This window comes from Trachypithecus francoisi, unplaced genomic scaffold, assembly GCF_009764315.1.
Source record: "Trachypithecus francoisi isolate TF-2019V2 unplaced genomic scaffold, Tfra_2.0 Lachesis_group3, whole genome shotgun sequence".
In the NCBI taxonomy this organism is placed as follows: domain Eukaryota; kingdom Metazoa; phylum Chordata; class Mammalia; order Primates; family Cercopithecidae; genus Trachypithecus; species Trachypithecus francoisi.
In genome coordinates, this window is record NW_022681468.1 from 125717184 (window position 1) to 125740327 (window position 23144).

General features: G+C 50.5%; 1 protein-coding gene across 2 annotated transcripts in view; it reads left to right on the forward strand.

Annotated features, from left to right (window-relative positions):
• DAPK2 (death associated protein kinase 2) overlaps positions 1 to 7582 on the forward strand; it is a 143249-nt gene extending 135667 nt beyond the window's left edge. Inside the window, exons 10-12 of one of the 2 annotated variants that reach the window (XM_033189821.1) lie at positions 2165 to 2254; positions 2364 to 2447; positions 6023 to 7582. In XM_033189821.1, the coding sequence (XP_033045712.1) occupies positions 2165 to 2254; positions 2364 to 2447; positions 6023 to 6103 (255 nt within the window). In that variant the 3' untranslated portion in view covers positions 6104 to 7582. The remainder of the gene's footprint in view (positions 1 to 2164; positions 2255 to 2363; positions 2448 to 6022) is intronic. The other variant, XM_033189819.1, reaches the window with a different exon arrangement.
• Positions 7583 to 23144: the final 15562 nt, after the last annotated feature.

Below are 23144 nucleotides of genomic sequence, written 5' to 3' on the forward strand. Positions count from 1 at the left end.
TTCCCCTCCTGTCTTTCCTTCTGCACTCTTTGGCCCAAGGCACTGTGCTTCAGTTTCAAGGGTGAATAGCCCCTGGTTTCTCATCTCCCATCCACTTCTAGGTGGCATGCACTCCCCGTCCAGCTCCGGGTCACCCCAACCCCCGCCCGTGGAGCTCTACATCCTGCTGACTCCTGGGCAGGGCCATGGGGAGCCTTTGTGCCCTGACACCCTTTCAAGGTGGTGTGACTGGGCTGACCAGGTGACCTGGGCACCTCATCAGTGGGAGTGAGTAGGTCCCAGGTCCTGGGATTTCATTCCAACTTGTCTCTCCAACAGCTCGGGGAAACGACTTAGTTGTACAACTATTAAGCACTCACTGTTGTAGGTTCTGGGTTGGGAGGAGAGTGGGGGGCGGGGCACTGACATAGACAGGAAGAAAGTCTGTGCCCTCCAGTCATTTTCCAGGAGTGGGATGAATCCTCTGCAAGGCTGACTGACAGGTGCTGGACTTAATAAAGGAGCACATGCTTTGTTCATGTCAGGGAGGGAGACATGATTTTCTGAAATTTGTCTTGGAGGAGATCATGTCAGAAATTGGCCTTTGAAATACTTGAAGGCCTTCCAGGGGGACGGGCGGCAGGGCCTGCCATGGGATGGACCTCCTGCCAGAGGGTGCCAGCTCCAGAGCAGTGTGGCCAGCAGTGTGCACTGGCTTTCTTCTGGTGCCTGATGCCATGATGAAAAATCAAGCATGGAGGCGTGCTTGGAGCATGGTTAGGAGACAAGACCCACACTTGGGAAACAACGGGCAAGCTCGCTTAGCATTCACCAGATGCCCAATGGGGCATTGTGGCAGGAAGGCTATCAGAGCACAGAGAAACCCAGAGCTGCCCAGGACCTTTGGGATCATTCTGGGCAGTTCATTTTCTTGAGGTCATGGGGGCCTTTGAGAATCAATAAAAGCTATCAACGCTCCTCCAAAGAAATGCGTGTCTGTACATACACACTAACTTTTAAAAATTGAGTTATAATGTATATACTATAAAATTCACCATTTTAAAATGTACAATTCAGTGGTTTTTAGTATACTCACAGGGTTGTGTAACCATTACCACTATCTAATTCCAGAATGGTTACATTACCCCAGGAAGAAATGTCATACCCTTTAGTAGCCATTCCCCATTCTCCCCTTTCCCTGGCCCCTGGCAGCTGCCCATCTGCTTTGTTTCTAAGGATATGTCTGTTCTGGACATTTTCTTTCAATTGAATCATACAGCAGGTAGCCTTTTGTGTCTGGCTTTTTTCATTTAACATAATGTTTTTAAGGTTCATCCGTGTTGTAAAATGTATTGGACTCAATTTTTTATGAATAGTATTTCTGACTAATATTCCTTTGTATGGATATAGCACATTTTGTTCACAGAACCCCTGAAACCTCTCTTGATTTCAGAAAACCTTATTTTACAAAAGCGGGGAGTTGAAGAGGGAATGGAGAAGGCAGGAAAGCTCGCTATAACTTATTACTATGTATTGAGTGGTGCTGGGCTAAGCACTTTATATATGCGTGATCATATAATTCTTAACCCTGTGACATATTATTATCCCCATATTACAGATGGGGAAACTGAGGCTCAGAGAAACCATCCCAAGCTTCTTGGAGAAGTCAAGATTTAAGCTGAGCTTTGATTGCCAGCCTGTGAAAAGCAACTGCACATCCTGTCACCTCTTGACTTTCATCAGAGCCCTTATTTCCTTCCATTTATTTTTTAATGGAGTATGAATTCTCTATCTACCAACAAGGCATTTGTTTTGCTAAGCCCAGAATGGCCACAGTGCCCAGAAGGCATCCCAGACTGCTGTAAAATGACCCTCTCCCCAAAGTGATGTGTGACTGAAGCCCCTGCCTCCTGCCGTTCCCCTTCAGGAGCTGCTGAGCCTCCAGCCAAGGCTGCCTGTGTGTCAGGCTGTGGTAATAATAGCTGAGAGGCATCTCCTGAACAGCTGAGACATGTGTAGCTGTTGCCCTGACTGTGATGCTCCCACAGTGTGCCCCGCCTGGTGGGGAGATGCCAGGGTCAAGCCAAGGGCGGAGGGCATGCGGTGGGTGGGGGGTTCTGCGGCGAGGAGGGTGGCTGCTGTCTGAAGCCCAGCAGCAGCTGCCATGCTCTGCTTTGTCTCTCAGCCGGTGGACAACCAGCAAGCCATGGTGCGCAGGGAGTCTGTGGTCAATCTGGAGAACTTCAAGAAGCAGTATGTCCGCCGGCGGTGGAAGGTGTGTCCAGGCCTGGGGTGGCCCGGGGGACCTCGGGGGGGAGGTTCTGGCTCTCCTGGGTCTCCGTGCACATTCTCACCTGGGCGTTCCTTTCCTCTGCCTCCCTCAGCTCTCCTTCAGCATCGTGTCCCTGTGCAACCACCTCACCCGCTCGCTGATGAAGAAGGTGCACTTGAGGCCAGATGAGGACCTGGTGGGTAAATGCGTGCCCTCTTCTTGGGCAGAATTCTGGGGTAGCCTGGAGCTCAGGGATGAGTGAGTTCCCTTCCCCCTCGCAAGGCAGGTGGGTGTTCACTGTTTCCAGCCAGTTCTGCTGGCCCAGTCCTCTTCCCTGAAGGCTGAAGTGTGATCCTCAGAGGAATGTGGGGACCTCTGGGTGGTGCCGGGAGGGGAGGGCGGATGCGGCAGCGTGAACTCCTGGAGGATCTCCCATCCTTTCCTGGTGGGCCTTCAGAGGGGCTGCTGCTGCCAGCTGACCACAGACAGCCTCAGATGTGTTTCTGACACAACCCAAAAGCTGCTTTAGAATGGGAGCTTTACGTTCTCTTTTCCATATTTCCATGTCTGCTTTGCTTCAGATTACCATCATCATAATATTTAGACAAGATCTTATATTTGATTGCTTTATTGCCATTTTGTATATATTTAAAAGGAGTAGCTCGTAACAGAATATACTGGTGAAGAGGGTGGCCTCTGGAGTCAGAGTGCCAGGATTCAAATCTGCCACTTACTGTGTGACCTTGAGGAAATTACTTAACCTCTCTGTGCTGAGATTTCATCATTTGTAAAATACGGTTAATAATAGTTCCTAAAGGTTAAATAATGATATATTCTTTTTTTTTTTTTAAAGACTGATTTTTGCTCTTCTTGCCCAGGCTGGAGTACAATGGCGTGACCTCGGCTTACCACAACCTCCACTTCCCAGGTTCAAGCGATTCTTCTGCCTCAGCCTCCCGAGTAGCTGGGATTACAGGCATGTGCCACCACACCCAGCTAATTTTATATTTTTAGTAGAGTTGGGGTTTCTCCATGTTGGTCAGGCTGGTCCTGAACTCCTGACTTCAGGTGATCTGCCCACCTTGGCCTCCCAAAGTGCTGGGATTACAGGCATGAGCCACCGTGCCCGCCCAGTAATGACATATTCTTACAGCCTGGTATGTAAGTGGTCAGTAAGTGTTAGCAATTACTGTTGTTGCTTAAAACCCTCCTGTAGGCTATCAGTAGTGGTTCGTGCCTATAATCCCAGCACTTTGGGTGGCTGAGGCGGGAGGTTCACTTGAGGCCAGGAGTTAAAGACCAGCCTGGGCAACATAGTGAGACCCTGACTCTACAAAACAAAACAAACAAAATGAGCCGGGTATGGTGACGCGCACCTATAGTCCTAGCTACTCAGGGAGCTGAGGTGGGAGGATCATGTGAGCCCAGGAGTTAAAGGTTACAGTGAATAATTATCACGCCACTGCATTGCAGCCTGGGCAACAGAGCATGACCCTACCTCTAAAGAAAATTAAATTTAAAAATTTTAAAAATAAAATCCTCCTGTAGACTTTAAAATGCAGTTAGCAGGGGTTCCCCGCATAGCCCCTCTCCCCACTTACGGAGTGTGGTATAGGGTGCTCAGGAGTATCTGGGATGCCACAGGTCAGGACAGAAGGGGACGCCCTGCTCAGGGAGGGACTGGGAGGTGGGTGCCTAAGAGGGCTGAACAGCCTCATGGTGCACGGCTAGACCCAGGACAGCCCTGCTGTCCCCACTCCCTCCACACAGCCTGGGGTCTTCTCTCTTCAGCGTGATCTCTTGCCAGCACTTGAGGATTTATGGTCCAGAGGCCCCAAACAACTGTGTGGCTTTGGCCAAGCCTTGTGCCTGCTCTGGCTGCTTTCCTCATCTCCTATGAAGGGGATTGGACCGCTGTCCCTCTGAGAATCCCTGATAATGACAAGCAGACTTTACCCAGCTTATTTTTTTACTGTCTGGCTCTGACTCATGCTAAAAAGGTGCTATTCAGCAGAGCTTGAGTTATTTTTATTGTTAGAGCCGGGCTTGGTCTAGGATGTATTTGGCTAAAGTTGATCTTGACCTTGGATTTCCAGCTGGCTCAGGCTGGAGGAAGGGGAAAAGGCCTCGGAGGATGAGTGGCAGATGGTGGGCATGCCTCACAGGCTGAGCCACTGGCCCTGCTTCCCTGACAGATGCAATCTGTGGGGAGAGAGGACCAGAGTAATTGAGAAGAATGCCAATTTTTTTTTTTTTTTTTTGAGACAGAGTCTTACTCTGTCTCCCAGGCTGCAGTGCAGTGGCACCATCTCAGCTCACTAAGACCTCCGCCTCCCGGGTTCAAGAGATTCTCCTGCCTTAGCCTCCTGATTAACTGGGATTACAGGCCTGCACCACCATGCCCGGCTAATTTTTGTATTTTTAGTGGAGATGGGGTTTTGCCATGTTGGCCGGGCTGGTCTCGAACCCCTGACCTCAGGTGATCCGCCCGCCTTGGCCTCCCAAAATGGTGGGATTACAGGCGTGAGCCACCGCGCCCAGCCAAAAAGAATGTCAATTTCTTTCCAAACTTTTGTTCTTGTACCAATATTCTTAAATAGTACTCTTTTTACTCAAACAGCAAGCATCATCAGCTCAAAGTTTCATCCTAGAAGTGGAAAAGGGTTGGGTCCCAGATATCTGTTATACAGTTTTCCCAAAGGGACTTTACTTAAAAAAAAAAAAAAAAAAAGCTGAGCGCAGTGGCTCACGCCTGTAATCCCAGCACTTTGGGAGGCTGAGGTGGGTGGATCACGAGGTCAGGAGTTCGAGACCAGCCTGGCCAACATGGTGAAACCCCGTCTTTACTAAAAATACAAAAATTAGCTGGGTGTGGTGGCACGTGCCTGTAATCCCAGCTACTCAGGAGGCTGAGGCACGAGAACTGCTTGAACCGGGACCCGGGAGGCGGAGGTTGCAGTGAGCCGAGATCATGCCATTGCACTCCAGCCTGAGCAACAAGAGTATAACTGTCTCAAAAAAAAAAAAAAAGCACTGGAATTGGACATTGGACAACAGATATTTTAGGACCGAAGTCATTGTGGATTAGTACTTCTTTTAATAATTTTAATAATTATATTAGATTATCAAGACTTGGATGAAAAGACATTTTGGCCTCAGGGTGGCTGCCTCAGCTCTGGTTTGCCATGTAGGAGCTAACAGACAGTACTTTAGACTCATTTCCTCTTTTATAAAAATGGAGCTCAGAAGTCATTTCCCTGGAAAAACTGGGCAAGGTGGCTAAAGGTGCAGCCCATCAAAGAAGAAGGGGCATGGGATGGTGGCTGTCAGAGCATGGGGAGGACCCTGTGGCTCATGGCCATCCTCCATGAGCCATCCTCCATGAGCCAGTCTCTCTAGGCCAAGCTCAGGAGACCCAGCAGCCACAGACCACTCAGCCAAGTGGCCTTGATATGTGGCAGCCTCAAGGGGAACTAGATGTAATTTTCTTTATTATAATTTGGCCTCTCCTGATGTCTGGTTTCCCTTAGATGCCCTGCTGCTTTCCTTCCTCCTGGGAGTGTCCTTCCTCAAAGTAGCTGGTCTAGCCTCATTTCAGATCCCTCCCCTCCCCCAACCCCTGGATGGCGCAACAGGCTTGCTTTCACCACCCGCCTCCCTGGCTTGCAGTCCCCTGGCCCAGGTCAATCAACCCAGCTTGCCCGGCACAGCCCCATTCCTGGCATCTTATGATCCTCCTGCCCTGGACCTCTTTCTCTTTGTTTCCTCCAGAGGAACTGTGAGAGTGACACTGAGGAGGACATCGCCAGGAGGAAAGCCCTCCACCCGCGGAGGAGGAGCAGCACCTCCTAACTGGCCTGGCCTGCAGTGGCTGCCAGGGAAGTCTGGGCCCAGCGGCGCTCCCTTCTGTGCAGACTCTTGGACCTAGCTCAGCACCAGCACCCGGGCATCCTGAGCACTTCGCAAGAGAGGTGGGCCCACAGAATTCAGAAGAGCTTGCAGGCGGGCCAGGAGACCCTGGGAGCTGTGGCTGTCTCCTGTGGAGGAGGCTCCGACTTTCCCAAAGCTCTTAATTCTCCATAAAATGGGCTTTCCTCTGTCTGTCATCCTCAGAGCCTGGGATAGGGGTGTGGACTTAGGAAAACAATATAAAGGACATCTTCATCATCACGTGGTGAAGGTCAGACTCAGGCAGCCTTCCTCACAGGCTGAGGGGGTTCAGAACCAGCCTGGCCAAAAATTACACCAGGAAGACACAGTCCTCCCCATTGGGAACAGGGTGATTGAGGAAAGTGAACCTTGGGTGTGAGGGACCCATCCTGGGACCTCCCAGAACCACGGGAGCCAGGACGTCAGGCTGACCAACACCTCAGACCTTCTGAAGCAGCCCATTGCTGGCCTGCCATGGTGTCATTTTGCTCATTTTTATTAAACTTCTGGCTTACCTGATGCTCGGCTTCTTTTAGGGCTACTCCCATCTGATTTCCTTGAGCCCGTGTGCCTGTGACTCTGGGGGGGCACGCAGTGGGGTGCTGAGTGGACAGAATCTCAGAAGGTCCTCCTGCACTGTCCCCGCAGGCCTGCAGTGGGCCTGCCTCCTCCTCGCTTCCCTAACAGGAAGGCGTCCAGTTCAAGAGAATCCACCCAGAGACTGGGAGTGGTGGCTCATGCCTGGAATCCCTGCGCTTTGGTAGTCCGAGGCAGGGGAACTGCTTGAGCTCAGGAGTTGGAGACCACCCTGGGCAACATGGCAAAACCCAGTCTTTACAAAAAATTAGCCAGGTGTAGTGGTGGGCACCTGGCATCCCAGCTACTCCAGGGGCTGAGGCAAGAGCATTGCTTAAGCCCAGAAGGTCGAGGCTGCAGTGAGCTGAGATCACACCCCTGCACTCCAGCCTGGGTGACAGAGAGAGACCGTATCCAAAGAAAAAAAGGTTGCCAGACACGAACATGCCGGTGCTCCCTCTACCTCACTGCCACCACTCCTGCTGTTAGGGGCTGAGTGTGTCTCCCTAAAATGCCCATGTTCTTGAAGTCTTAACCCTCGGTACCACAGAATATCACTGTATTTGGAGATGGGGTCTTTAGAAAGGCACTTAAATTAAAACGAGCTCACGGGTGTGGGTCCTGATGCAATAGAATTGGTGTCCTTATAAGAAGGGGAGGGTAGGACACGCAAGAAGGACCACGTGAAGGCCCAGGAGTGGGAGGGGGAATAGCCATCAACAGACTAAGGAGGGGGGCCTCAGAGGAAACCAACCCTGCTGACACCTCAGTCTTAGACGCTGGCCTCAAAATTTGTAAGAAAATAAACTTCTGTCTTTTAAGCTACTCAGTCTGTGGTACTTTGTTACGGCAGCCCTAGCAAAATACACACCTGCCAAGATGGGGGCAGGAGAATTCCTAATGATGTAGGTGGAGAAGGGCAAAGAAGGATCCACGGGGAGAAGGGAGAGGACAAAGAGACGGATGACCTGGCCCCTTGGAAATGGCAAGGGAAGTTCACTCAATGGCATCGAAATGTGGGCCCTGTTTTTCAGGCCACAAGAACAGTGTTGCTGAGCAGACTCAAGAGACGACCCATGGAAGTCAGAAATAAAGTCAGGTCGAGGCCAGGAGGTTGGGAAAGTATATGGGAAGAGGCTGAAAGAGAAGTTTTAGAAGGTGAGGAAACTGAGCTGAGGAAGTGAGCCAGGAAGGAGAGAGGGGCAAACTATTATTAAAAGGAAAGGGTCCTGGGGAAAGAGGTCCCAGTTCTCTTTGTCAGCAGACAGTGGATGGGTCCAGAGCAAAATGGCCCCACAGGAACAGCAAGGCAACCTAGTTTCAGAAAAGTGTCCAGCCAGAAATGGAGTGAGCCCACAAGCTGGTTGCAGAAAGCTTAGCAGCTGACCTGGACTTCTTGAGCTTCCCCAGATCTCAGGTAGAAACAGTCCTGTGCCTCCCTCCACCCTGGAAGGAGAGCAGAGGCCAAGAACTGCCGACTGTGGGTGAGGGCCCTGGGCCTGCAAGGGGCTCTTGGCTGTGGTTGGTTACAAAAATCAGCAGGGCGTGTTCTGGAACAGGGCTCACTGGGAGCTCCTAGGAAGTCAGTTATGGTAATGGGGTGGGGGACTGCCCTCCTGCTAAGAAGGAGAGCAGGGAAGACCTTTGATGAACCCAGTCTTGATCAGAAAGTTAGCCTTTTACAACTAGTCTAGCCCAACCACTACGTTTCACTGAAGAGGAAACCGATGCCTAGAGAGAGGAAGTGACTAGTGCTTCATGCAACAAATTTGTGAAAATATCTGATGAAAGCCCAGACTTTCTGGCCCCTAGTAACAGTGCTCACTTCTTCAGCTGATAAACTGCGGTGTACCTTGCAGGAAAGGATGAACCATTCGCTTTGCCTCATTGTTAATGAGTCTCATCTATTCTTGACTGTTGCTTGCCGCATCCTTCATTCTTGGAAAAGGAATAAATTGACACACTTGCTTCTACCCATCTTTCACAGTAAAGGACACTGCCCCTGGATGGGGGCATCTCAGCAGCCTACCCCCACAGGCTGCAAGGCAGTCAGCGAACCAGTATTTACTGGGCTCCTGCTGTATGCTTGGCACCGTTCCAGATGCTGGGTTGGAACAGAGCAGGACAGACACAGACCCTGTCCTAAAGGGGTCCATGTTCTCTAAGCCCTGGGAAACCAGGACTCCATCATGCCCATATCTCCTCCTGGCCCTCTTCTCATCCAGGTTATATAAAGCCCTGCTGACTGAGTCCTCTTAGCCCAGCTTTCTCATGTTGGATGGCACTGCTGTGTTTCCCAGAAGCCCTTGGGAAGCACAGGGCCAGGCAGTGGGCCGAGGGGGGCCTTTGAGGATGTGCAATCCTTTGAGGATGACTTTGAGGACCAGCAGACAGAAGCCAGGCACCCATGCGCCTCCCAGACAGGGGCCCAGTCCCTGTGGCCTCTCAGCTAGCCGATGGCTGCGGCCCCCAGGTGTGAGGATGAGCACCGCGGGGGGCCCAGAACACCACGTGTGTTCTGTTGACTCTGAAGAAGGATGTGTTGACCAGCTGACACTTTCAGGGCTGAAAGAGACCACAGCATCCTCAGAGGCAAATGGAACATTCCAGTGACGAAAGCCATACCAAATGCAATTCTTTCAAGAGGTCTGGAGGGGTCCTGCCCCAGAGTGTGTGCTTACGTGAGTGTTGGATGCTGCATTAATATTTCACAAATATCCATACAAATATTTTAGTGTGTTGCATTTCGATGTCAATCTCACTAGCTTTCCTGACTCCAAATCTTAGATTGCCTTTGCCTTTTCCCTTCGTATATTTATTTGCTGAAAACCTTATTTTGGAAGCAAACGAAAGCTGTCAGGCGTCTGAGCCCAAGTCAAGCCATCGCATCCCCTGTGACTTGCACGTATACGCCCAGATGGCCTGAAGTAACTGAAGAATCACACAAGAAGTGCAAATGCCCTGCCTCGCCTTAACTTGATGACATTCCACCACAAAAGAAGTGAAAATGGCCAGTCCTTGCCTTAAGCGATGATATTATCTTGTGAAATTCCTTTTCCTGGCTCATCCTGGCTCAAAAAGCTCCCCCACTGAGCACCTTGTGACCCCCACTCCTGCCCGCCAGAGAACAACCCCCCTTTGACTGTAATTTTCCTTTACCTACCCAAATCCTATAAAACGGCCCCACCCTTATCTCCCTTCGCTGACTCTCTTTTTGGACTCAGCCCATCTGCACCCAGGTGAAATAAACAGCCATGCTGCTCACACAAAGCCTGTTTGGTGGTCTCTTCACACGGATGCGCATGACAAAAGCCATACGGTAAGGTGAGCTACAACATCTCTATGAAGGAAAAGTCAGGCCCTGGACTCCACAGACAATCAAAGTAAGTACATGTGAAAGAACTAACTTGAGGACTCGTATCTCACAGGGAATTTTATCTGGCATAGGATTGGAGACCTTTCCTTCCATCGAGTCCCCAACTTGATTTCAGCCTAACATTGTTCGATTCACTGTAGCTGCATCCCCAAGGACAATATCTTCCTTGGTGGTCTGCTGAGAGGATCCCATTCTAAGCAAATATTAATAGGCTTAAGGATTGAGCAGCTGAAGATCTGTGAACGATGGTTAATTGACATTTCAAAAAGCAGACACACCATTGGTAAGCTCCCCTTAACAGTTTCTCTCCTCCCGTTTTTCCCTCTCCCACTGGTTCTTTTTCTCTCCCTCTTCCTCTATTAGCAATTCATAATATATAGCTGAAGTATATATTTTAGTAATTTATTTACTTATTGAATAAAATTCATGTTCCCAGTTCTTAATCTAAAAAGCAGCTGATTATATTATCTAGGGACAATTTTTTTTAAGTATTTTTTTCCTCTATGGATCAGTGATCCTCCACCCCTAAGCTAGAGGAAGAGTGAAAGAAAAAAAATGAAGCTCATAATAATTGTTTAAACTCTGCTCTGCAACAGGAACATTTTGCATACATTTCCTTTAGTCCTCGTCCTAGTCTTGGAAGGGAAATGAGAGCCCCATTTATATGATGCAGCTGAGATTCCGCGGAGTGAGGAAATTTGCATATGCAGTCACACAGCTGGAGTACTTAGAATCGGGACTCTAGCCCAGCTTTGCCTACCCTCAAATCCACATTCTTCTCTACTTTTCCTGGAGAAGTAGTGTTCAATGAAAAAGTAATCCCAGAGAACCATGTACACTATTATACTCTTTTTTAAAAGCTCACAAACTATGCCATAAGTTGTTTAGAGATACATGTGAATGTGATAAAATTAATTAATTTTTGAGACACAGTTTCTAGTTGCCCAGGCTGGAGTGTAACGGCGTGATCTCAGCTCACTGCAACCTCCGCCTTCCAGGTTCAAGTGATTCTCCTGTCTTTTAGGTGGGATTACAGGTGCCTGCCACCACGCCCAGCTGATTTTGTATTTTTAGTAGAGACGGGGTTTCAGCATGTTAGCCAGGCTGGGCTTGAACTCCTGACCCCAGGTCATCCATCCGCCTCAGCTTCCCAAAGTGTTGGGATTACAGGTGTGAGCCACCGCACCTGGCCTAAAATTGAATTTTAAAAGCAAGGGAATTTTAAAAGCAAGGGAATACTCTCAAAATTCAGGATGAAACTTACATCTGGGTGGCTGAGATGGGAGGAGGACAAGGGTGGGCGCTGGGCTGTTGGCAGTGTTCCAGTCAACACTGAGTTCATGGTGGGCTCTTGCAAGTTCTATTTATTAGAATGCTTTCTAACTTACATATTAGCTGTCAGGCCTGAGCCCAAGCCAAGCCATCGTATCCCCTGTGACTTGCACGTATAAGCCCAGATGGCCTGAAGTAACTGAAGAATCATGAAAGAAGTGAAAATGCCCTGCCTCGCCTTAACTGATGACATTCCACCACAAAAGAAGTGAAAATGGGCCGGGCGCAGTGGCTCAAGCCTGTAATCCCAGCACTTTGGGAGGCCGAGACGGGCGGATCACGAGGTCAGGAGATTGAGACCATCCTGGCTAACACGGCGAAACCCCGTCTCTACTAAAAATACAAAAAACTAGCCGGGCGAGGTGGCGGGCGCCTGTAGTCCCAGCTACTCGGGAGGCTGAGGCAGGAGAATGGCGTGAACCCGGGAGGCGGAGCTTGCAGTGAGCCGAGATCCGGCCACTGCACTCCAGCCTGGGCGACAGCGCCAGACTCCGTCTCAAAAAAAAAAAAAAAAAAAAGAAAAAATGGCCGGTCATTGCCTTAAGCAATTACATTACCTTGTGCCTGACTCCTCCTGGCTCAAAAAGCTCCCCCACTGAGCACCTTGTGACCCCCACTCCTGCCCACCAGAGAACAACCCCCCTTTGACTGTAATTTTCCTTTTCCTACCCAAATCCTATAAAACGGCCCCACCCTTATCTCCCTTCGCTGACTCTCTTTTCGGACTCAGCCCGTCTGCACCCAGGTGATTAAGAAGCTTTATTGCTCACACAAAGCCTGTTTGGTGGTCTCTTCACACGGACGCGCATGACATTAGTTGTCTATACTTTTGCATGTATCAAACATTATGTTAAAGGGAGAAAATGAGGTGGAAAAAGTCCATCCTAATGGTCACCAGTTGCTGCAGTGGCCTCTGTTAGGGACAGGACATAGTGCCCCTCCCTGCTGTGTTTTCCCCACATGACTCGATGGCGGGCTTTTCTTTGTGTTCTTCTACTGGCACCTAGATCAGAGGTCATCACATCACTCAGTGTGAGAATCCGTGGGCTGGAATTTTTATTTCCCTTCTATTTATTTATTTATTTTTTATTATATATATATATATATTTTTTTTGAGATGGAGTCTCGCTCTGTTGCCCAGGCTAGAGTGCAGTGGGGCAATCTCGGCTCACTGCAACTTCCGCCTCTCAGGTTCAAGCGATTCTCCTGCCTCAGCCTCCCTAGTAGCTGGGACTACAGGTGCCTGCCACCATGCCCAGCTAATCTTTGTATTTTTAGTAGAGACAGGGTTTCACCATGTTGGCCAGGATGGTCTTGATCTCTTGACCTGGTGGTCTGCCCGCCTGGCCTTTATTTCCTTTTTAAAGAGACTGGGTAGGAAACACTCTCTTGCCCTTGCAGCCCTGCCTCCTCAAACATTGCCTCCCCTGGGAGTTTGCGTAAGGACGTGGGTCTGAGGACAACTTCCAAGGCCGACAAGGCTGAGTTTGCCAGCTCATGCTCCGGGTGCCTTCATGTCTCTTTGGATTTAAACCCAGAGGCCAGAACAGCATTTGAAAAGTCAGCTGGGCCATTATCCTGCTCCTAGATGGGATTGCACTTGGGTTTCTTTGTCTCATTTTGGAATTGAGCCAGGGAGATCCTATATCATCCCTCAATTCCCTTCTCCAGTTCTTAACAGTCTTTATTATATTTTACCATTCAGATCCAAAAAGCCTGGGCTATGTCCTGCCACTTTGCAGCTGTTGGAACTTAGCCTTGTCATTCAACCTTTCTGGGCCTCAGTCTTCTAATCTGTGAAATGGTGATATCAGTGTTACTTGTCATGAATGCCTTGTTGAAACCAATTTTGTAAACGAGCTTTGTCAACTTTGAAGGACTTGGCAAGCATAAAGAATTTGTTTTTACACAATTTAGTTACACTCTGGGACCACAGGCATAAAGAGTGTAAGGAAGCTCCAACTTCCTCTGAAGATTCCACAACAGTTGCTTCTGAAATAAATTGACAATAGATTTACAGGAGAAAAACCATTTTAATTTTGTGCCTGTACACAGGAGCCTCATAGAAGAATAAGGCTCCAGAGAGGGACCCAGTGGTTGAAGTTTTTACGGCCTAAAGGAATAGAGCCTTGAGGCTTTCCGGGGAGGTGGTGGTAAGTTATGGGAAGGAAAGGGGAAGAACTGCACAGAGATTGAAGGTGTCTTATGCAAATACAAACCCCTCAGGCAATCAAGTTGTTTTGGAACTTCCTCCAGAATAGGCAATAGCCTGTCTAGGGGTGGTGATGACTTTTCATCTCCTTGTGGTTATTAACATTTCCTGGTTATTTGATCAGATTCCTAGGGAAGGGTTTCGAGACAATTCCATTCCTTTGGGAAGACCATCCCTCAGTCAACAGGTAGGAACTTCAGAGGGAGCTCCTCCCTGCCCTAGGGAAGAAAAAGAGGGGTGGGAAGGAGAAGGTCAGAGAGAGACCTTAGTTTTCCTCTGGCGCTTTTTGGTCTCCTTTGTTCAGAGCACTCAGCATACCACCCCAATAAGAGCACCTCTGAGAAATGTAGAAGTTAGTCCACCATGGCTAATAGACTCAACACTGCTTACCTAGACTCTGGGCAGAGGGCTCCCGGAGATCGGTGTACCTCTTACCTCTCAGACTCTCAGCAGTGGTTTAAACACGGGAGAAAGCATCACGTTGATGCTGGAGGCTCTCAGTGAGGGGCCTCTCAGCTGGCTGTCTTCCTCCCACTCCTCCGAGAAGGGCTGCTGAGAGTCAGGGTGCTGAGAGGACAGTATACTGTTTCTTTGTCTTTCCATGCAGCACCCTAACACACGTCTGAATGAAAAGACAAAACGTGTAACAACTCTTTTTTTTTTTTTTTTTTTTTTTGAGATGGAGTCTTGCTGTGTTGCCCAGGCTGGAGTGCAGTGGCGTGATCTCGGCTCACTGCAAGCTCCGCCTCCCGGGTTCACGCCATTCTCCTGCCCCAGCCTCCGAGTAGCTGGGACTACAGGCGCCCGCCACCACGCCCGGCTAGTTTTTTGTATTTTTAGTAGAGACAGGGTTTCACCATGTTAGCCAGGATGGTCTCGATCTCCTGACCTCGTGATCCACCCACCTCGGCCTCCCAAAGTGCTGGGATTACAGGCTTGAGCCACCGCGCCCGGCCCTCTTTTTTTTTTTTGATTCGGGAGTCTCACGCCCAGCCTGGAGTGCAGTGGTGCAATCTCTGCTCACTGCAAGCTCCGCCTCCCAAGTTCACGCCATTCTCCTGCCTCAGCCTCCCAAGTAGCTGGGACTACAGGTGCCTGCCACCACGCCTGGCTAATTTTTTGTATTTTTAGTAGAGACGGGGTTTCACCGTGTTAGCCAGGATGGTCTCCATCTCCTGACCTCGTGATCCACCGGCCTCGGCTTCCGAAAGTGCTGGGATGACAGGCGTGAGCCGCCGCGCCCGGCCCGCTCCTTTGTCTTTTCATTCAGCACCCAACACAGGTTCTGAATGAGAAGACAAAGCGTGTAATAACTCAAGAACTAAGTGCGGGACTTGACTATTTGCCCCTACCCCGTTTTCTTATTTTGAGTGTTGTATTTGTTTGTTAAGGATGCCATAACCAAATATCACAGACTGGACAGCTTAAACAACAGAAGTTAATTTTCTCACAGTTATGGAGACTAGAAGTCCAAGACCAAGGTGTCAGCAAGATCGGTTTCTCCTGAGGCCTCTCTCCTTGGCTGGCAGACAGCCGCCTCCTTGCTGCCTCTTCACACAGTGATCCCTCAGTGGATGTGCGTCCCTGGTGCCCCCGTGTGTCCACATTTCCTTGTCAGATTGGATTAGGGCCCTTACAGCCTCATTTTAACTTAATTACCTCTTTGAAGGCTCTCTCTGTAAATACAGTCACATTCAGAGGTACTGAGGGTTAGGGCTTCCACATGTGAATTTGGTGGGGACCTAATTCAGGCCATACACTGATGTGAATCTATCTAATTCTTCATTAAAAGTAAGTAAGTACTTTGCCTTCCTGTTTTACATCCAGCTTCTGAATACCCCTGGGAGATGGAGCTATGGGCCCAGCCTGGCACAGACCATCCTTGGTGTATGAGGTCAGCTGTGCCAAACCACAGCAGGGCAGAGACAAGCATCTTTGTAGGCTTTGTGTTCCAGGCACCCTTGGGCATTGGACACCCTGCCTCTTTTCTTACTGCTTAATAAAGAACATTTGCTGGCCGGGCGCGGTGGCTCACGCCTGTAATCCCAGCACTTTGGGAGGCTGAGGTGAGCAGATCACCTGAGGTCAGAAGTTCGAGACCAGCCTGGCCAACATGGTGAAACCCTGTCTCTACTAAAAATACAAAAATTAGCCAGGCATGGTGGCAGGCGCCTGTAATCCCAGCTACTCAGGAGGCTGAAGCAGAAGAATCGCTTGAACACGGGAGGTGTAGATTGCAGGGAGCCGAGATGGTACCACTGCACTCCAGCCTGGGCAAGAAGAGCAAAACTCTGTCTCAAAGAGAGAAAAAAAGAAGAAGAAGCTGGGAAGAATTATGTTGCCGTTGAAACTTAGAAATATAATTCAAATAGCCAAAGAGTTTCATTGTTTTGGCTGCTTCACTTACTTACACACTTTGCCCCTGTGAACAGGAACTGGGTGTTTGTCTCTGGGCTGGCTGGCAAGAGAGAGGGTTGTAGAGGTGCTTGGAAGACCTGTCTGCAAGGGCTGGGCAGCCTGACGGCAGGACGTGCAAGCTTCCTGTCTGTGGATGAGAGGAAACTCTGGATGGGAGCTCTTGGAAGGGAAGGACTGTGTCAGTTCATTTATGGGGCCCCGCAGTGTGCTGGTGCCTGGCAGATAGTACGAAGATCTGAGGAGGAAAGGCGGGGTGGGAGGGAATGAAGGAAGGAACGAGGGGAAGGAGGGAAGGAAATAAGAAGTGTGGCAGCCCCAGAAGTGCCTTCAAGAGAGAACCCACAGCAAGAAGTGCTGTTCACGGCTGGCCCCCAGCTGCCACACCTTCAGGGTACTGGATTAGTTTGCTGAGTGCCAGCTGACTTTTCAAATGCTGTTCTAGCCTCTGGGTTTAAGTCCAAAGAGACATGAAGGTACCTGGAGCATGAGCTGACAAACTCAGCCTCGCTGATCTTGAAAGTTGTCCTCAGACCCACGTCTTTACACAAACTCCAAGGGGAGGTGATGTTTGAGGACGCAGGGCTGGGGTGGCAGGGGTATATTCTACCCCTTCTCCTTAAAAGGGGTATATAAAAATCCCAGCCCAGGTGTTCTTAGAGCATTCTCAGAGTAGTCACAGGGCCTTCGCTCTCCGTAGGCTGCTTTTGGCCAGTGATTGAGCATGGTGGGATGGGAGACAGGCGGCGGGTTTGAGCATGGTGGGATGGGAGACAGGCGGCGGGTTTGAGCGTGGTGGGATGGGAGACAGGCGGCGGGTTTGAGCGTGGTGGGATGGGAGACAGGCGGCGGGTACTCGAACCAGCCATTCCTGCCCAGCGTGGGACCCTTCTAATCTTTGCTCTTGGACAGCTCATCACCTGACTGAGCCCTTCTCTGGGTTGCTCTGCCATCAGAGGCACTTCCTAGCCAGCCCTCCTTCCTTCCCACCCTCCTTCCTTAGGTGTCACACCTACATCATGGCCTGAAAGCTCTCCCTTGCCTACTCCTGCTTCCTTTCCCCTTTATCCTTCATAGGCGTTCCTCATCCCCCACCCCAGGTCTCCAGCACTTCTCATTCCATCTTGGCATCTGCTTCCTGAAGGATCTGAACCCACACAGGACAGAGGGCAAAAGGAGGAAAGTTTGAATTTGCTCCTTCTTTTTATGTCCATTGATTCCTTTGGCAGGCATGGACTGACAGAGCCACTGCACTCACCTTAAAGCTGTCAGCTGGGGACAGTGGTGCACCTGTAGTCCCAGCCACTTGGGAGTCTGAGGCAAGAGGATTGCTTGGGTCCAGGAGTTGGAGGCTACACTGCACTATGATTGCATCTGTGAATAGTCACCGCAGTGAGACCTGTCTCTTAAAGAAAGAAAAAAAAAGAAAGGAAAGGAAAGGAAAGCTATGAACAGAGCAGTTGGTACTCAATTAGTCTTAAAAAAAAAAAAAATCAATGGTGGGCTGGGCATGGTGGCTCACATCTGTAATCCCATCACTTTGGGAGGCTGAGGTGGGCAGATCACCTGAGGTCAGGAGTTTGAGACCGGCCTGGCCAATGTGGTGAAACCCCGCCCCTACTAAAAATACAAAAATTAGCTGGGCATGGTGGTGGGTGCCTGTAATCCCAGCTACTTGGGAAGCTGAGGCAGGTGAATCGCTTGAACCCAGGAGGCGGAGGTTGCAGTGAGCCAAGATGGCACCATTGCACTCCAGCCTGGGCAACAATAGTGAAACTCCGTCTCAAAAAAAAAGAGAGAGAGAGAGATCAAGAAGCCTGATCTGAGGGGTGCATGGGAGAAGCCGCGGTTTCTAACTGTGGGGATCTGGAGGACTATACGAACAAGGTGAACTTTAATTTGGCCTTAAATTTTGGGTAAGCTTCTGCTAAGAGAAGGGACAGGAAGTTATGGGTTAGTATTCTGATGGCTTGTCCTTCTCGTGGCTGAACTTTGGAAAGCTACCAATTAAATGAAAGAATGGGGGTTTACTTTTCTGGGGGTTAACTGGATGGTGGTGAATTCGTAGTTCTACCATTTTCCTCTTCTCTGTCCATTGTGACCCTGGTTCTTGGTCAGAGACCAGAGGGCCCTGTCAGAGAGCCAGTGGCCATCTGTTGGGGTTGGCAGAGGCATTCAAGGTCAGGCATACAGGACAGATCTGATTCTTTCTGAGTCCTTTGGAGGAGTTGTGTGGTGTGTGTGTGTGTGTGTGTGTGTGTGGCTGTAGTTGGGTATCTGTGTGTTTCTGGGCATACTTAGGCACCTGTTGTGGGCGTGTCTCTGTGGGATGCGTGGACATGTGTGTGGATGTGTCTGGGTGTTGTGTGTGTGGATGTCTTTATGTGTGTATCTGACTGTGGATGTCTGTGTGTAGCTATGTCTGGATGTCTGTGTGTGCATGTGTGTTGGGTGTCTGGGCGTCTCTGTGTATGTGGGTGTCTGTGTGTGCATGTCTGTGTGTTTGCGTTTGGGGTATGTCTGGGTATAAGTGTGTGCACATCTGTCTCTGTAGTAGATGTAGGGGTGTGTGTGTGTGTCTGTGCGTGTGTGTGTGCGTCTGTGTGTCTGTGTCTGTGTGTATGTGTGTCTGTGTGTCTCTGTGTGTGTGCGTGTGTCTGTGTCTTTGTGTTTGTGTCTGTGTGCGTGTGTGTGCGTGTCTGTCTGTGTGCATGTGTGTCTGTGTGTGTGTGCATGTCTGTGTGTGTCTGTGTGTCTGTGTGTGCATGTCTGTGTGTGTCTGTGTGTCTGTGTGTGCGTGTCTTTGTGTGTCTGTGTGTGTCTGTGTGCGTGTGTCTTTGTGTGTGTGTGTGTGTCTGGGTGAACGTGTGTTGTCTAAAAGGACTCATGGAGAAAGTGCCCTCTGGGCCCAGGCTTTGCAGAATCTATTCTGCTGTCAGACCTCTGAGGCAGGTCAATGTGACATTCCGGGTGATGTGGTTGAGGACAGCCGCATCTGCTGAGTCATAAGGATGTGGGCCCTGTGTGTTCACAGTTGGACGTATCGCCTTTCACACCCACGGAGGGGAAATTTCAGCCAGGCTGGCTGACCCTGCATTCTTTCAGAAGGTCATGACCTCAGGCAGCCCAGGGAAGGAGCGGAAACAGGAATGCTCGGGAGACCTGGAGGTTGCCAGAAGGTGAACTGAGACCCAGGCGTTCCCCAGCTGGGTCTGCTGGGTCGTGGCTTTCTCAGGCTTTTCCAATAACTAAACTGTGGGCTTTGGAACTGATGGGACACTTCCTGGTGGGGGAGGAAGCATGGGCAGGTTTTCTTAAATGATACAAATTGCCAAGCTCACCAAACTCTCACAATCAGTGCTGACTCTGGAAAGCCCCACAAAGCCATAAGAGTCCAGACTCTGGAAAATCCTTCTCTTCCCGCTCCAAACCAACCAACCAACAAATAAACACCACCCACCACTACACATAGTATGCTTAGCTGCCATGCAATCAGGCGAGGCTTTCATGCCTATCGGATTGAAACAGTAATGTTTCCCCAGGGATGACAGAGGCAGAAAGCCTCAGTCCCAGGCTTTTTGGTTGGAATGAGTTTCACAGGTTCTTTCCTAAGATCAGATGGGGAGGGGCGAGGAGGGCGTTTGCCCGCTGGAGCACACCTGGGAGAGCACCAAGTGTGAGGGAAGGATTCCAGCTGGACCTCGAAGGGAAACACACATCTTCTGAGCATTTACACGCATGGTACCAGGCACTGGAGAATATTCTACAGGAGGATATTCCTGTTCCTAAGGAGCCCGAGTTGAGAGCGCACCTGTAGATATTCAGCTTGCCCGTAGATGAGCGGCTTCCCCTGGCCACGTGAGGTATGGATGAGGTAAGGAAAGGCGGTGTGAGTGCATCGAGGGAGGTCCTTCTGGGGAGGCAGTGATCAGAGGGAGGCAGGGAGGCTGGCCTGGAGTCGGAGGGCTTCACCACAGGTCACTCCTTGTATTCAGTGAAGGCCACTGACAAAATGTCATGCTTGCTGTGATCCCTGGTCTCCAGTAAGGTCCAGCCAGCCTGTGGGGCCTTGTGAGTCTGGCATGCGGGGCACTGGGTTTGGTGGAGGGTCAGGTTCTCCTGCGGAGAAAGGGGCCCAAGAGGGACATTGAGGTAGTCAGTACTTGGCCTAAGCAGGGGTTTCAGAGACTTTGTAGATGCTTGTCCAACACCACTCAAGATGCCCAGGGGTGACAAGGAGCTCAGGATCTCTTGGCAGGACCCTTAAGGGCTGGTGTCAAACTGTTCATGTTGTTACAAGTTCTTTCTCGGGTTGAGCTCAAGTCTGCCTCCCCGCAGATCCATCCATTGTCCTGGTTCTGTCTTTTGGGGTCATATCTATTTAGCAAATATATAGACAAAGATGGGAAAAGATAGTTCACGTCCTCAAGGAATCCACGGTGCAGTGTCAAGGATGAAACAGGCGCTAAGCTGGGAGCTGAGGAAGGAGTCCTTTGTTCCAAGGGATGGGGGCCCAGGCAGGCATCCAGAGGAAGTAGCATTTGAGTGGGCTTCAGAGAAGAGGATTCACGTGGGCAGAGGGGGCTGCGGAGTCCGGGCCAGGAACAGCTTGAGCAAGTCACAGAGGTGGGAGAGAGCAAGGTATCCCCTGGGGACGCGGGGCACCCTGTTGGGGTGGGGCCTGCTGCGGTGGGGATGAGGGCTAAAGAGGAGCTTCAACCCAGGCTTAGGCCTTTATTCAGCAAGTTATGGGAAGGGTTTAGAGGTTTTGTGAGACTTTATCAGAGCTGTGGCTAAGATCAGTGGTTCTCAAAGTGTGGTCCCTGGCCAGCAGCATTGGGGTCATCTGGGAACTTAGAAATGCAAATTCTCCAGCTGCCTTCCAGACCTCCTGGATTAGAAACTCTGAGGCCGCTTTAATAGGCTCTCCAGGTGATTCTGATTTGCTGCTTGAGAAGAACAACCCTGAGAGCTGAGGGAGAGAGAGGGGAGGTGGGGGAGCCTGGAAGAGGCGCCAGGTGCTGCTGCATCCTCCAAAAGGAATCACAGCCGGAGGATGGACCCGAGCATGGGAGGAGATATCACTAACGACGCTCCCAACTACAGTAACCAACTGTCCCAGCTTGCCTGGGACCTGAGAGGTTTCATGGGACATGGGACTTGCAGTGCTAAAACCAGGAGAGTCCAGGGCACACTGGGATGGTCAGCCACCCTGCCTTAACACTGCCCAGGAAGAAGTCTGCTCAGGATGCTTATGAGGGGAACGGGTGAAGGGTGGAGTTCCCAGCATCTCTGAAGTCCATCCTCGAAGACTTTGTAGTAGCTAAAGTTGCCTGTCCCTCTTGTCACCCGTTTCTGGTGCCCGCTGTGCCTGGTAGGAGGCCTTCCCACATGCCTCTGCTGTGGCCAGGCTCTGGACACCAGAGCAGAAAGGGAGGTGGAGCCCAGGCCAGTGACAAGAATACAAGGCTAGCTCTCCATGGCCATGTTGCTGGCCAGGCACCTTGGTCACATGAAATACAATATGGCTGATGCCTTCCTGATCCTGCTGATGCTGCTGGAAGCTGAAAATACCCAGGGTCCTGGCCTGGGCGCCCGGGTGGCTCCTCTGGGCCAGGAATCGGAGGAGAGGCTGTGGTGGCTCAGCCAGGCTCTGGCCTCTGTGGGGTGATTTCAGGACACTGCAGCCTCCCACCTTTCCTACAGGTGGAGGTTTTTAAAACAGGAGCCTTTTTATTTATCACCCCAGCTGCCTTCAACACATACGGGGATGGTGGGGAGAATGACTTTATCATGTTCACCGAGCTGTTAAACACCAGACAGCAAGCCTGCCCATGGAAGCTTGCTCAGAGAAGTGGGGCAGCTGCTTTCTGAAGACCCTAGCGAGCCCCTCCCCATATCTTGTGGAGGCACACGCTCTATCTGTGGACTAGTCACAGAGGCCAAGCGATGGAGGAGGGTGAGACCTGGGGCCTTAGAGCCTGAGGTAGAGTTAACTCCCCCAAAACTGGAAGGAGGAACACTGCTCATTGCTAAGAGAAGGGGAACAGCTGCTGGGAGATGAACCTCATGTCTCCTTCAGTTCTCTTTCTCTGCTGCTGTCTCTGCTGGTGCCTTCTACTTGTTCAGGACTGCCTCGTGAGCAAACTTTCTGGGGTTCAAATGAGGCCCCCTACTCCCAACACACCTGCCCAGGAGTTGGTCCTGCTACAGCCTTCAAAACCTGCAGGCAGGAGGATTACTTGAGGGCAGGAGTTTGAGGCTGCAGTGAGCTATGATCATGCCACTGCACGTCAGCCTGGGCAACACAGCAAGACCCCCATCTTTAAAATAATAATAATAATAATAATGTTAACCTGTAGGCCCTGCCTCTATCAACCTCCCTTCCCTGGAAAGAAGCATCATACGTGGGCAGGAGGTGCTGGCATGGAAACCCTGGCTTTTGAGTTAGCTTGGACCTCAGCGTCTGAATCCCAGTTCTGGCACCTTCTTGGCTGGGTAACTGTTAGCAAGGAACTGAGCCTCAGTTCTCCCTCTTGTAAAATGGGAACGACAGTAAGCTCCTGCAGGGCTTCTATGAGGGTGAAATGCAATGAGCTGATGCAGGTGAAGTTCCCGTTCCGTTGCACTCGGAATGTGGTTGCTGCTGTAACAGCCATGCTTCTTATTGACAGCATACAGTACAGCATAAAAATAGACATGTAAGTGAGGAGCCTGGAGCAAAAGGGGAAGGAAGATCCCCTGTAGTGGTTCTGGCCCTGGCAACCACTCTGGCGACTGCAAAGCATGTGATTGGTAGGGCCCTTCATACGGATAAGGGGTCATGCCTCTTGCTGCTGCATGCCATGGGCTGGGTGTGTGGCTCCCACGGCCTGCATACTCTGCAACTCTAGGGTTAGTGAAGGAGTGTCACTACCCAGCCACAAGGCACATTCTGCTTTCCACACATCTGACTCCTTCAACCAGAACCCCATGCCCCTACCATGACCACCACCAAGTGCAAAGCTACTGTGCCAGACAGCTGCAGCAGCCAGCCCTCTTCCTGCCTGTCT